General features: G+C 35.0%; 1 protein-coding gene across 4 annotated transcripts in view; it reads right to left on the bottom strand.

Moving 5' to 3' along the window:
* Positions 1-591: 591 nt before the first annotated feature.
* Positions 592-15,554, bottom strand: part of CSNK1G3 (casein kinase 1 gamma 3) — a 63,553-nt gene continuing 48,590 nt past the window's right edge. For 2 of the 4 annotated variants that reach the window (XM_082497900.1, XM_082497902.1), the window contains 3 exons: positions 7,726-7,832; positions 7,334-7,357; positions 592-1,025 (listed from right to left, as the gene is read on the bottom strand). In XM_082497900.1, coding sequence (XP_082354026.1) covers positions 971-1,025; positions 7,334-7,357; positions 7,726-7,832 — 186 coding nt within the window. In that variant the 3' untranslated portion in view covers positions 592-970. The remainder of the gene's footprint in view (positions 1,026-7,333; positions 7,358-7,725; positions 7,833-15,554) is intronic. The other 2 variants (XM_082497901.1, XM_082497903.1) reach the window with 1 other exon arrangement.

The raw sequence follows: 15,554 nt of genomic DNA, 5'->3' as shown, positions 1-15,554 counted from the left end.
TCATAGAAGGGAGAAGTCTAACTCACTTCCACTTCATTTGTTTTCTAAATTAAAGAGTAAAATAATTTACAAACAGATTAACATTACATGGCACACCCATATTTTGTTGCCATATTCTGTTGCATTGTGAACACACAGGCTTTAATACTTATTCCACTTTAATGAGAATCACATTTATTTCTCCTTTTATAATTCCTCTGTAGATCCTCTTTTGAAGGTATTTCAATCTTACTAACATTACTGGAACACAACTTAAATTATACAAACTTCTGTATTCTTTGTACAAACACTCTTGTCATTTCTACTGTACTGCAATTCCACCATAGGTGTAACAAAAGCGGGTTTTCAAACCCAGAGCCTACTGGAAATACTTTCTGTTCATTAATATCACCAACATTTAGACAATGGTCAACAGTTAAATCAGCCTTCTCTGTATCTCTAGACAGCGACTGTACAATATCACAGAGAGGGTTTAATGCTGATACAATTTGACTAGAGTATCACCAGTAATACTGGAAGAAAAGAAAAAAAATCAATGCATGTGTTAAAGAAATTTGATTATTTTTCTATATGGTTGTGCATTTTTGAAAACTGCTTTTGATAAAGTGTTAAAAACTCAAATAACAGATTTATGATGTCTGTCTTCAGCTAAGACACTGCTAGTATCTTCTAGGACAGGAGAAGTACTTTTCAGGTTTAGTTTTGCTGAGGATACTGTTCATTTGTACCACTTCATTGGTCCGTTTGTTGATAGTCAAAGAAGCACTCATATTTGACAAAACCTTAAAGCTTTCAAAATAGAAACAAAAGATAGATCCAGGAGAACCAAATGAAAGCACACAGGCATAACATTTTTAAGGGAGTCCTTGGAAAATGTGTGGTCATTACGAAGGGTTGTGGTTTTTTTCTTTAAAATCACAAGACAGCATTTGAACAAATAAGCAATTTCCCGTATTCTGCTTGGTTCTAGTCACTTGTGGCGCTGAATGGTTTTCCTTGTCCTCTGCTTGAAAAAACAGCAGCACCTGTAGATGTGACATGAATTACATATGATATAAAAAGAAATCAGAAAACTAAACTCTGTTTACTCTATTTGTTTCACGTGAAGTATGTAGTTCAGGTATAGCCAGCACCACAAGGAACACATTAAGCTCTATTGCAGATTATTGAATTATTAGTGAAAGAAACTGAAGTAGAGATATTTTTGGCACCTTTCACCTTTTTTTGGAAAAAAGTATCAAATGAAAAAAGCTGCAACAAAATAACGAATAAGTTTAGAGTATTATGTGAGGGTATCAAAAGCATGGGCATTATAGGCCGACCTAAAAATGTATTTATAAGAATAAGGAATGTTCCATTACCTGAGTACTCTTTCATAATTAGTTGGTAATATGCCAAATACAAGCTTGAACTTTTTGTGACACTTGATTGGGTCACCTGAACAGTGCACTTAAGACACTGCTGTTGCTAATACAAGAAAACAATTTGAGCTTCCTTTGTCAACTAGGACTCGGAAAAAAGCTTCCCCAAGGCTATTCCCCAAAATATTTTAGAAGATGTTCATGAACAATGTAATTAATGTTCTGATTCAGTGTTGTGATGATATTATTACAGTGAAAAAATCACAGATCTAAGTATATCCTATATATACTATATTAGTATATTATAATAAGTATATATAAGTATATATATCTCATATGTATATATATGGTGTCCTTGCCTATGGCAGGGGGGTTGGAACTCGATAATCTTCAAGGTCCTTTCCAACCTAAACCATTCTATGATTCTATAATTCTATGATATGATGATATTGCAGTATACTAATATTCTTTCTTCTGCTTTATTGCATACTACATGAAGGAAACTAAAACTGACAAATACTGCAAATTTCACTGAGCAAAAAGAGACAATCTTAAAGTAACTAAAAAAAAAAAACAAACACTACAAAAGGAAAAAGAATTGGAGGGATTTAGAGACATAATACAGAGGAGGACTGCAGAAGTCCAGGAAGTATTTTTGAAAACAAACTAAACAGGAAAGCAACAAATACACAAAGAAAATGTTTTTGTTTGTGTGTAATGTTAGCCTTATTTTAAGCAACTCCCAGCTCTGACCACCACCTTTAAAATTAAAGCTTCCCGTTAGTAAAGTATTCACAGTTTGCAGTCAAAAGTGAAGATGCAAGCTGTCTACCTTAACACAGCTTGCCCCATGGAGTTCTGCAGTTTGGTTATTGAGTATAGCACTTGCAGTGCTATACACTCAAGAGTCCTTCTTAAACTACGAAGTACAACAGAAGTGAAAACATAAATGTACTGCATCGATACTATCAGTAAGTCCTTAAGTTCACCAAGCATCTTATGTCACTAAAATTCAAAAGGAATCCTGAGGATTTAGTTTGGAGTATGGGAAATGGGGAAAGCATTCGATAACCAGGGAGAATAAGGATCTAAAAATAAGGTTCTACAAGGTGTGAGAACAACATCCAAAGTAAGGGGAGACAGAAGTTACCTTTTCAAAATATCCAAGGGCACCCTTTCGCTCAGTCACTGAAAAAGTAGCAGTGGGCAGAGGCAGACCAGAGCTGCTCTGAGAGTTACATAACTTTCAGTAGAAAAAAACATAGGTTATTGATGGAGTGGAAGCCCCAAATTAAAATTCAATAGGGGAAACTACACAGATAAATATTTTTTACAGCTAGCAGAAATATCATACTGTACTTATTAGCTTTAAAGTACTTCTAAAAGAGGCATAATTTTTTAGAAGGCTACTAGCCACCAATTGCAACTGAAATTCCCCCATAACTACCAACCCTTTTTCTTAGCATCTGTCTACAACCACTAACATCCATTATCTCTTAAGCTTTGAATTTATATTCAGATGTATGCTGTCCAATTTAGTATAATCCTTCTTTCACTCTAATCTTTTCCCAAGTATTTTATATATGTATATACAACAAACACCATATCAAAACAAAACACTTTACAGCAGTCCCTCCCTTTCAATGTGAATTATTATCCTATGATCCGGTATAAATGAGGAAATCCCACCCTGGAGTGTGATGGTAAAGCACTTTTGTACCTGTTTCAGGTTAGGAGGCCTCAAAGAAAGCTTACAGAAAAAAATTTGTCTCGATTCATAATTTTAGTTACATAATTAACTGTAGGAAGATTAAAGTGTGTCAGACGGGTAATTTCTAGAATAATGATCCTAGAATTTTAATTCTTCACTCTTTAACTATGTTTTACTTATATAGAGTATGTCTCAAGGAACAGCAGATCAAACTTCTTAAATGTCTAGGACTGCTTGGATCCTCTGTGTAATTCAAGGACACTTTAGGTTTTCATGCTTTCATTCCCAGAAAATGTTAACCCATCATTGCTACACATCTCACACCGTCCTTTATTCCTTCTCCATAGCCTATTTAAGTTTGATACTTCTCTGTCAACCAGAAAAGAAGGGCATCATACAATGGGGAATTCAAGAGTTCTATCTTTAACCAACATAAAGCACTGCTATTTTCATCTTCTGGTCTTCTGGACTTGGCATAATACTATTACAAAGAGTATAATTTCTATTAACAGGTTGTTTGTTTGTTTGTTTTTTCTTTTACATTACAAGAACTATTCAACTGTATTTTAGTTCAGGAAATTTCACTACATGCTGGAGACTGTTACCTGGTCTGGGAGAATAAATCCCTTATTAATATATAACATAACTAAAAGCGTTAAAGGAATGCAAATTCCATAGAGCATTGTAAACCACAGGACTGGCTTGCACTTACCAAACCATATATTTATCAGCTTAGAAGTGCTAGACCTGGAAAACCTTCTAAGGCCAAATAAATGCCATTTTAAAATATATTCATGGTTACATGCAAATAAGACAGGTCAGACTACATTGCCAGATAATAAATTTTATGAAAGAAATATAACCCTGAAATTAGAGATCCATAGTGTATGTCTTGAAGAGTATAATTTATAATAGAAATGCAGACATGTTCTTAAGAATACTGTCACTAGAGGGTGTCATTATCACTTTTATATATATCACATTGCTTGAAGCCATATTTAACACTACAGATAGGAGCCTTATTATTAAGTATTAAACCACAAATTTCTCATACACATGCAAAATACATAAGAATAGATATGCTTTGCAAATTTCCAATTCTAGGAAAGCAACTTTTTTCTTTTTAAAGGCGGCATTTAATGACTGCTAGCCTCTTTTTCTGTAGGGTATAAAATATTTTTATAGCAGGCAGTATAATACCAATTTATGAAACCCAAGAAACAACTTTTCCTGTAGCAATCTCAGTATTATGGTTAAAAAAATTTCTTGTCCAACTTAAAACTTTATCATACCTTTTTTCTATTAAATACCCTTCCCTCTACCATTTGAGCAGTCCCTTGACACAACATGCTAAAGCATGTTCAGTTCTCATTTGTGTTTAGATAGCTATGTTTTTATATTTGTCATCTAGCATGTGGCAGCACTTTACTGCAGGATTATTAACAGGTGTTTAAGTGTCAAAAAGAGTGCAATATGCAAAAAGGAAACACCATATAATCTTTTCCTGTTTGCCTTTCTCTGTCCTCCCCAGGCAGAGCCTTTCAGTTATCCAAATTACACAAGCTTCATCATAGAAGCAACTATTTTGATGGCTAGCAAAGAGTTAAGGAAAGAAAGGCTAACTGCTCAGTGATAACTACAAGACCATCTAAAGAAGATAAGACCTACAAGTGCTAGGGCAAAAAGGTGACTAGTTAACCAAAAAGGTTAGCTTTCTCCCTACTTTACAACTCCAGTAAGCAGCTTTCAGCCCTGTTTCGTTTGTTACTTTCAAGAAAAAAAAACAAAAAACAACAACAAAAAAAACCCACAACAAACTACAAACCCACAAAAAAAACCCAAACCCAAACAACCCCCCAAAAAACCTCAAACAAACAAAAAAACCAAACACCCAAAACTCCACCAAAAAATCAAAACCCCCACCAAAAAACCTAAAACCAAACACCCACTGCCAAGTTATGCTTGCTGCACATGGTTGCTGCACAGCAACAACTGAGGAGCACGAAGACGACAAGGCATAAAATTTAGAATATATACTGCATGTGAGTACATCAACATATACCAAACAATGAAAGCGTTGGATGATGTCCCAAAACAATAAAATGCTTACTGAAAAAAATCCTTATCCTTTCTGATTTACAGCATCCCACTGAAATGGGAACAGAAGGTCTAATATTCAGCTAAACAATATTTATGTTCATAGTTAAAATCAAACATGATAGCGCACCCTTTCCTCAGTCTTGTAAACCAAAATACAGTCACGCTGAGCTTCTAAAATGATGAAAAAATCTAGAACAAAAAACGAAGCATTTCTAAAAAATATTTGTTTGTCTCCTTAAGAGTATGAGGAAATGTTACAAAACAGAAGATACCAGCAAGAGAGGTTAACTTTGTTCATATTTTCAGATAGAGAAAAGATTATGAAAGGGGTACAAAGTGAGAGCCTTTTGATAAAATGTCTCCTTAAAACAAAAAAATGTATCACAGACATGAAAGATACTGATACTTGCATTTCCTTACACTCTTCAGCAGTGTAAAATCTATAAACGAATCCTTAAACATCTCACAATAGCTTTTGATAATAAACGTGTAACTATAATTTTAAAACATAGAATTACCTGAACCTCCTAAAGTATTGTTACTGAGAAGAGATGTGTACCTATACATTGACATCTAATAGCGATACTGGGGAGGGAGTGTGGGTGGTGGTATGCACATGTCTGTTGCTTTAATTATTGCCAAAACATAAAAAAACTTCTACACCCACCCCCCACCCCCCCAAAAAAAAAAAAAGTCAATGAGGAAACTGTGGTTTAAATAGACACCGCTGGAAAACTAATTTGTGTGTTTCACATTGAAAAAGAAGATTAATCTAAAGAGTAGGATATTGAGACTATGTATTTTGTCTGTAATAAAACGAGTAAAGGCTAGGCCAGAAAGGTCAAGGATAGCATATTTGTCCATCAATTATTCATGTCAGAGGAAATTAACTTCTACATTTTCAAAGCAGCTGGAGCAGCTTGGCTTCTGAGAATTTTTGTAATTTCTGTAGATAACTAAGCATAAGTTTAATTGTGCTGAGCACTACTCAAAACTTTATAGAAGTTTAAGCTTTTTCTGTGTGTGCATAAGCTATGCATAAGGAAGGTTATCACTGCACTGATCCAAAGGGAGAGTAATTTCTCTACATGCAGCCTATCAACATCTTTGCTCTTTGGGCTCTTTTTTTGTCTTATATAGAAAGAAAACTGAATTCTTGCCAGAAAAAATAATACAGTATTCTGCAAAGATGCCAGATAAAGAACTGGTCTTCTCAGTGCTCACAAAAAGTTAGTGTGGCGCAACAGACACCTCCATTCACAATTTTTAACTACACATGCACATAAATTTTACATAACAAAAGCAGAACCTGCAGAACATTCACTTCAAGAAAAAAATGTACTTTGAGAAATTTCCCCTTATCTAAAAGTTAGGAAAATGGGCCCTACAAAACTTAAGGAATGCTTACTGGATTTTTCCGATACTAACATATCCTTCATACTTGAGTGCCTCTATTTGATGTTTAACAAGATCCATATCCTTGTAAAATCCTATTCCAAGCACAATTACAAAAGAAACCATGTTGAAAGTTACACTGCCTTTAGCTATCAAGAATATTTTTCTGTACTACTTTGCAAGTCTGAGTTTACTACTCAAATATCTATATATTAGTTGTCCAAACCATGTTAACAGACCTTAATATTTTCCCGTTTCATTACACTGTAACTTTAAGGAGCCCTGAAGTTAAGTTTTAGTAACTAGTTAGGAGGTTGTCAAAGACTAATACTCTGGTAAATACTACATTTAGAGAAATAACAGGCCAAGTTCAAACATTTGCTAGTATTTATTACTTGTTCTTATAAGTGAGTTATTTTCTAGATGTTAAAATACTAGCTGAATGACACAACATCTGAAAAGAAGGTTTTCCCCTCTAAAACAGGATAGCAAGTAAGAAAAAAAAATTCTACTACCCACTAAAAAGGATTAAATAAAGGACACCACAGACTACACAACTTAAAAGCAAGCAAGACTTGAAGCAGGCAAAATAGCTCCTGAAGGTGGTTGTTTGTAGAAAGAGTTAATTGTTTCATAATATTAAAACATGTTTTGTGATTTCGACATGCAATTGTCATTTTAAAGTTCTCTGAAATTAAGTTTTAAACCAAATAACAAGAACAAAGACCCTGGGGCTATTTCTGCCTGCCTGTGCTGTAGAACTCACCACATGTTCAACACTTTCTGGCAGCTACACAGAAAGAGAGTAAGGGAAAGACGAGAATCAGAATACCACACAGAGGAAGAATTTTACATCCTTCATATATAACTTTTGATAGAACACTATGTTAAAATAAATATTTCAAAATTAGTTGAAATATCAAAAATGCATGCACTTCTCTAGTATCGAAATATACATTATTGAGGGCTTAGCCTAAAAAGCACAAGCTGTAGAAAGTCTTATTTAAATATTTAAAGCCAAAATTAAGTATAGCACTATAGTTTTGTCCCTCACCAGTGGCTATTCAGTTTACACAGTATTTTTTTAATAACTACACAAGAAAAATTTTGAAGTAGCTGAGCACACAAGATCCAAAGAATATAAAAAGATGGACATACTTAGTTTCATCCATTACTTCTACTTCTGCAGGAGCTGTGATAGGTGCATTTGAACGGCCTGCAGTTGGGTCATCTGTGTTCAGTTCTCCATTTGTTGAGCTTACTACCTGAAATCACCAGAAATACCTGAAATTACACTAGTGCCAGATACACATTTGTCAATTCCTAAAGTTACAATACAACTTCAAAAAACAGTAATTTTTGTTAATTCTAGAATTCTTTTTATTCCAATAACAGTATCTTTTCCAGGTTTTATTTCTGCATCCCTGCACTCCTACCATTTTTCTTTCTTATGTACTAATGGAACCGACATCTACATGACAAACTAGAGAGGACTAGGCAAAGCAATTCTGTCAATCGGGGTTGCTGATCTCCCTCTTGTCTCTTCAGAGCCACAAGGGAAGGCACTAACCCCTTTTCTGATATCAGTTCAGTCAGTCTTACACTAAAGAAGCAGAGATATAGGGTATTTAAGCTCCTTAAGTTTCCTTCTTGGCATGACCTGGTTCAGTTGTCTCTCAAAGAGTACTCACCAGAAGAGGGGAAAACTAAGACATTCTCTAGACCTAAGAGAGTAGGTGGTGTTTGGTTTACACTCTTAGGGCACAGGAATGCTTACTACCATCAAAAGAAAAAAAAAATTATTCAACTTCATTCCCATTAATTTACTCTCAAACTACCTTTGTAAATTTCTTGAGCCACTGGGACAGCTCTGGTTCTCTGGGAATGTTTGTTTTGACTTTAAACCAAATGTAACTCAATATTCTCTCCACTCCTGTCAGCTTTCCTGTATGACAAATAGAGCTATTCCAGAGGCCCCTCCCTCATTCACCTCACAGAACCTGCCAGGAAGATGGTTAGCTGGCCAAATAATGTAAGAGCCTGCAAAAAACATCTGTAAAACATCATCAGCTCTAGGAAGGTGGACTAGTAGTGGCTCATAGTTCAAGATTCTTGCCAGCTGTTGCCTGAAGGTCAGAGATTAAAGTAGAAATGAGCAGAAGGAAGGAAAGTCATCATCATAATGTTACTAATTCCCCTCACCCTTTCAAGCTCTACTCTTAATGTAGCAGCTATGTCTCATCTATTTATAACCAGAGCTAATAGCATTGCCTATTGAGGTTTGCTTTGTGGTTCCTATTGTAACTAAGTACAGGGCTTCAGAAGTTTGCTGAACTTAAGCTATTTTCCATGCCACGTGCCTACATTGGGCTGAGTTTTCTTCTTTTTTTGAGTTTCACTAAAATAGTAAGGACTACCAAAAACAACCCCCCTAGCCCAATAACACCACAAACAGAAAGGTGTCCGAGACCGCAAGAATTCAACTACTTAAATTTTGGTCACTATAACTGGAGAACTTCTGGGAGATTAGACTTTATTTCTGTGATAATGGGTAAGTCAGTGGAGTTTCAACCGGGTGGCTTAAGCTTAGTTTCAGATCATCGGGGATGGCATAAGCACTAAACATTCAGTAACAGAAATAGGTAGGAATTGTACTTTAACAAGTCATAAGACAGTGGGTCAGGCATCTAAAACTACACACCCTGGGTTAGTAATTTTTTTTTACTAGTATGTTAATATTTGTTGTCATCATTGTCCACATTTACTGGTAAGGGGAAATACTATGATCCCAATCATCTCACCATCTTACTGTGCAGATAATTTCATTGCTTCTTGTGAAATTTCCAGTTGCAACAGTGATATGCAGGGCAGGAACACATGGTGTTTGCATGGGAAGTACTTGCTAAACAAGAGAGGATTGTTTTTGAAAATGTAAGGGTAAAAAATTTACTCAGCTTGTCCACCAAATGAGTTTTGGATCCAGAGGATCCAAATCATTACCACATAGCTAATCATAACTATAGCCTGCACTAATAAAGCAATGCCACACAACTAAGATTGTAGTCTACCTTGACTACAGTCCTAATCATTCAGGATTTCTGGTCCATGGCCCAGACTTAAAATGAACTTTTCTAAAGAGATCCTCAGACCTGTGCTCAAGGTTTAGTAACAATGGTTGATCAGAAACAGAAGCCTTTGTCTTCAGTTTACTTAAGTAATGGTAGGGTACATCAAGAAACAACAAGACAGGTATATGCCTCTTTCTGGATGGGAAGCAAACCCATGCACCTTAGCACTCCTGACTGTCATAAAGAACAGGTGACAGTTTGCACAGGTATTGCAAGAACTATTTTTGAATCTTCTGTCCAAGAAGGTGGAAATGAATGATTGAACAGGCACTCCTGGGAAAGAATTGTGAAGGAGAATGCCATGTGAAAGCTCCATAGATGCTAGAATTGGGCAGTGTGTTTGATATTTGAGTAAAAGTCATAAATGTTTTCATTTCCTTTTTGTAGGAAAAGAGAAGAAAAAAGGGATCAAACTCAAGCATGTACAGATTCTTCATTTGAACTGGAAAACATTAAAGTTGATAACTAAGAAACCTTCCCACATTAATAATCTAGTTATGAATATTATTTTTCAACAATAGGTTGAAAAAAATCCATCTTTCCCTTTTGATGGATAGAAAAGTTAGGAGAAAGTGAAAACATTTTGATGGGAACAAAACTGTATCTAAGCACGTTTTTATAACCTGTGCTTCTATTGCAGTTAAAGGAAATCTATTTTGGAGAAGCAAGGCAGATCAGCATAGAAAGATTTGCTACTCTGGTTCAAGATTCATGGATGGCTCCTATCAGCCTTTGTCAACAACTGTCTTCTGGTCTCCTTGGAGCCTCTTCTGGCAATTGTTAAAAGAACACCTGCAAAATTTGAGCAAGTCATAAAAACAAAAAGCCTCCTGGTTTATGATAGCGTTTTTTGGGGTTTTTTTTAATCACAGTTAAAAGTCATACTAATCTAAGCTGACTTCAGCTTTACAGGAGCAATAATGATCTTCTGCTTGGGTTAATGTGCTGCCATATGGTAACAAAGAACAAAGCTTATTTCAGGGTTTCCCAACTCGTTTATATGCTTAAAAAAGAGGAAGCAGAGAAGCTATAACAGCCTGTTTGTTGATTCTTTAAATTCTTCAAAGTGACTTCAAAACTGAATACTATTCCTTGACAGTGGTTTCCTTTAGTGGGAGGAGTCTTTCTTTTTAAGGCAGCATTTGTCCTAAGGTGATTTTTTATTATTTTAGGATGACTGTTGTCTCGAAGAAACTTCAACACAAACTTTGTAGAAACCTTCACACCAGATTGCAGAAGACTGTCCTGCCTCAATCTGGTTGATCTCTACCAAAGAGATAAAGATCAAGGAGAAACAGACCTCAGTCCTTCCCATATACATACACCACACACATCCACCAAATACAGAAACAAATATGATCAAGTATAACTGCCTGTTGCATGGCTTAGTTTAGATGGGAGGAAAACAAAGTTCATCTTTCTAGAAGGAGTTGTGACCTCCAAAAACACAAGTGAACCAAAGGGTATCAATAGATTGAAAAACAGCATCAGTCATGCTTCTCCAGAATCACAAATGCCTCGAGTTTCACTCTACTGCTGCTGAAAACCACTCTAGGAATGGTCTCAGTAAGATGAAGAACAACTTTCAATACACTTGCAACAGAGGAAAATACGTACCTTTAAAAAAAAAAAAAAAACCCCAACAAAGACTCATTTAAAGGAGTGCAAGAGACAGGCAGGAGTGCTTCAGTTCCAGTATCAGTAAGGCTACAACTGTATGATCTTCCAATCATAAGTTCTGCACTTTGCTAAAATAACCTACAATGCCAGAAGCTAATTCCCTGTGACATCAGTAAAACGTTTTCCAATCTGACCAAAAAGTGCATTTGGTAAAAGACTGACAATGCAGGGTAAATGCACTTCCCTCTCTCACACTACAATCCAAATCACCTCAAAAATCAGCAAAACACAGGTGGAAAGATATGGGAATGTAACAAAATTGAACAAGAATAAGTCATCTGGAAGACAGCTTATGCACTGACAGTATGGTGCACCGAATTCTGTACCCAGGATGTACCACAAGTAAGGCACAAAAAAGGTTCGTTATAGTGTGTCCACATAAAAAGCTAAAAGTTTAGGAGAGAAAAACAATACACAAAACTAACACTGTTTAAAGAGAAACTTTTAATTTCATTTCTCTACTTATGACATGAGTTGGACTGGATTTCCATAGTAGTCTGATGAAAGATGGGAGGCACAATTCATTTCTTAATAGACTTCTATACAATTGTAGTGAAGAAATGTGGATATTGAAGTTATGGTTTTGCACCTAACAATTCTGTTAACAAAAAGCACATGAACATTTTTCCATGAATAGTCACAGAATTAGACTTCTGAAAACTAATATCTTAAACTGTTTCAAATTACAAGTGTTGCAATGATGAAGACTAACTTAGGCTACTCACTTATATACAAATGGGAGATTAACCACTAAACTCAAAATCTAAAACATCTTTAAGCATTTTGATAACAGATCTTATCCTGGATGAAATTTAGTTCCTTCAAAATTAATCAGTTCTTTGAGTTTAATTTGAAGAGCACGTATATAAAGAAGCACGTACATGGCTGTTTCTTGCTATCCCCTATGCCATAAGACAAGCAAACAAAATACTACACCAACTACCTAATAATGAGACACAACAATTGTGAAACAGATTAGTTTCTTAGATATGTGGTCCTTTAGAAGCTTGACAAATGCCAGTTATAAGAAGACAAAGTTAAACCTGAATACCAGTTCCCCAAATGGTAACAGTAAATGCTCATGCTACCCCCATGCTTTGTTTTGGATTAGTGTGTAAACTAATCGTTTAATTGATAAGTTCAAAAAAACAGAAAGTCTCTCATAAAACAAATTTTGCCGATTTTCATGCTTATAATCACAATAAGGAATTGCAAAAATTTGAAAAAGACAGAAAATAATCCTTCACTTCATTACTAAATTCAGTAACTGAATTCTCCACTCTTCAAAAAATAAAGCCAGCCTGCATGCCTAAACAATTCATTAGTGATACTACAGAACACTACATTTCACCTTCAAAAAGCTTCCAGTTAAGACAAAAGAATGAAGAAAATTCACACTACCTTTTTAAGTCACAAAAGCTTAGAAAGATTTGTTTAAACTAATACGTTGCTGTCTTGACTTGAAGGAGAGAGGTCTTGTAACTCAAAACTACTTATATCAAATATTTAACCTTTCAAGCAGTTCCTAAGCACCTTCTAAGACCTATGGCACTTCACTGGGAAGTCTTTAACCTGATCTTTTAATCTAACCTCCTTTTGAAGGATTCCCAAATGAGAAAACAGAAAAAGAAAGGATAAGAAGGAGATCAGATAACAAGTGATGAAAAAAAGGAATGAACAAACTAGTACAGTCTTTATGAGTGCATAAGCAGTGTTGTACAACTGACACTTCTGGGAACTGAGGCTAACTTACAAAAATTAAGACACAGGAAGTTGCTGAATGAATTTCTGGGAGGTACGAGTTACTCTCATTAATAAGGCTACACAAACTAGAAAGACAGACCGCTATACTACAGTCTTTTTATTTTATTCTAAATGGACAAAAGTGGAAGAAGAGATGTGAACTATTTCTGGAGGTCCTCTCTTTACAACTCAATTTGCTAATAGTATTTGAACTTTAAACATGAACTGATGCTACAAAGTACAATTAGATGTGATTAAGCACATTAGGGTATCTCTAATATAGGCCTAGAGAGTCTAGGATAACTTCAATTAATAAAAACCCCAGAATGACTATTAGTAACATCGTTACTAACAGTATGAAAATATGTATGAACATACATATATACACACATACCAACATTCAGTCCACTTGAATTTAATATGTAGCAGTGAGGAATCACTAACACATTTTAATAAGCTTCTACAAAAAGGACCTCAGAGATTACATCAGCGGTAGTATTACAGATAAACAACACCAGCAACCTTCAGATTTTCGTACCTTGCAGAAAAAAAAAGGGTAATTTGGCATAAGACTTATCTCAAAGATCAGCAATGACTCACTAATATAAAAAAAAATAAATACACTTTAATTTCATACCTTAGATTCAACTTTCCTTTGAACAATTATCTATGGAACTTTTAGAACTTGTCTTCTTGGGGGGAGTTAGGAATCCAGCTAAACTAGCTAGCTAGTCGTTCAACTTAATAACATGATCTAGTTAGTAAGGGGTATTTGACAACAGTTAAGGGCTCAAACTTCAAAACAAAACTGAAGATATGAGCTAGTTTTATAAGTGCCTTTGATGAGGAAACATGACCACTCCACATTAAAAAGCAACTCAGTTATGTTGGCTTGAAAATACCCTTCTGTACAACACTTTATCTTCAAAGACACAGAGCAAATGGGTGCAGTTTTGCACACTGCTCTTTTTACATGGCAACTGTTTAGTTTCAACTGATCTAAGTGATCTGAACTCAGAATGCCCATATCCTTTGAGAAAAAAAAGAGGAAGAGCATTATATTAACAGAAAGGAATACAACTATTTCCTAGAAAGTGTCCTCCCAGCCCTCAAAGGGTATTTAACATATATTACAATGGAATAAAATCTCTTGTGATTGTTACATTTTGCCTGAGAAAGAATAAAAGGTTTCTGAAGTGCTATGATTGCCAAAAGAGTAATGTGGTATACAATTTGAAAGTTCTGCTAACTGTTAACTAAGATGTATTTTTCTAACCTAAAAAATAATTTAAAAATAATAATTAAGAAATGCAATAATTTTGGAAGATAGTATTTCAAATCCAATTTTGATTCCATATTACCATACTCTTCTCAAAAGATAAATTACTACCTTTAAAACTGATGTTATTGAGAGAATTATTGCAATTCAAGTTAAATATACAGGAAAAGTTTTCAAAGTATTTGTTAATGGAAAGCATAGAACAATTTTTAAACTTTTCTTGAAGCATAGTGATAATTATCATCTACTAGCTTTTCTTATATGACACATGACAGTAGTTTCTAAAATAAGTCTGAATTGAGTTTCAAAGTATTTAAAGGAGATTCAGAATTATCACACTGATAAGACTATAGCACTGTTTTCTTTACCCTGAACTTCTCATTCTTTCTTCAAGCATTAACAATTTTTTTCCAAAATAAAACAGCAGAAGAAATATATGTAAGTTGGACTGTCAGAATCAAAAATTCAGCAGACAAAAAATATTTTTTCCCCCAGATAGCACTTTACAAATCTAAATTATTTTCATTTCAGACTGAAAGCTCAAAGCCTTATATAGACTTTGCAGCTGGCATTTTGAATCCTTCTCTATTAAATTTAGACTCCCTTATGTATTATCCCAACCATCTTGCCCCCAAATATATTCAAAGAGCAAGACACCAAAAAGTAAAATTAAGAGCAAACCAGGAAAAAAGAATCTTTGAAGATGAAATAAACTAATAACAAAGGTAAAATTGTTGGTTTCTACTAATTTTTCCACTGATAACCATGAAGTACTGCCCTGGAAAACATTCTTCTAGTCAACTCTTGCTTGAACAAAAATTATAGTGTTTAAGCAAAAATCACTACTTAACACTTTCATTTGAAGTTTCCTTAAGGAACAAAAACCATAGTTTTAACAACACTGAATTCAGTCAATAGTGTTTTCACTGCTAATACAAACAAATGATCTCATTGGCATCACGGAGACATGGTGGGATGGCTGCTACAACTGGAGTGCTGGAATAGAGGGACACAAGCTCTTTAGGAAAGACAGGCAGGGGAGATGAGGAGGGGGTGTTGCCTTCTATGCCAGTGACAAGATGGAGTGTCTGGAGCTCACCTGGGAAAGGATGAAGAGCCAACCAAGAGCTTATGGGTCAGAATTAAAGGGAACACAG

Source organism: Vanellus vanellus, assembly GCF_965231255.1.
Source record: "Vanellus vanellus genome assembly, chromosome: Z".
Lineage (NCBI taxonomy): Eukaryota > Metazoa > Chordata > Aves > Charadriiformes > Charadriidae > Vanellus > Vanellus vanellus.
This window is presented reverse-complemented; position numbering and strand designations above follow the sequence as displayed.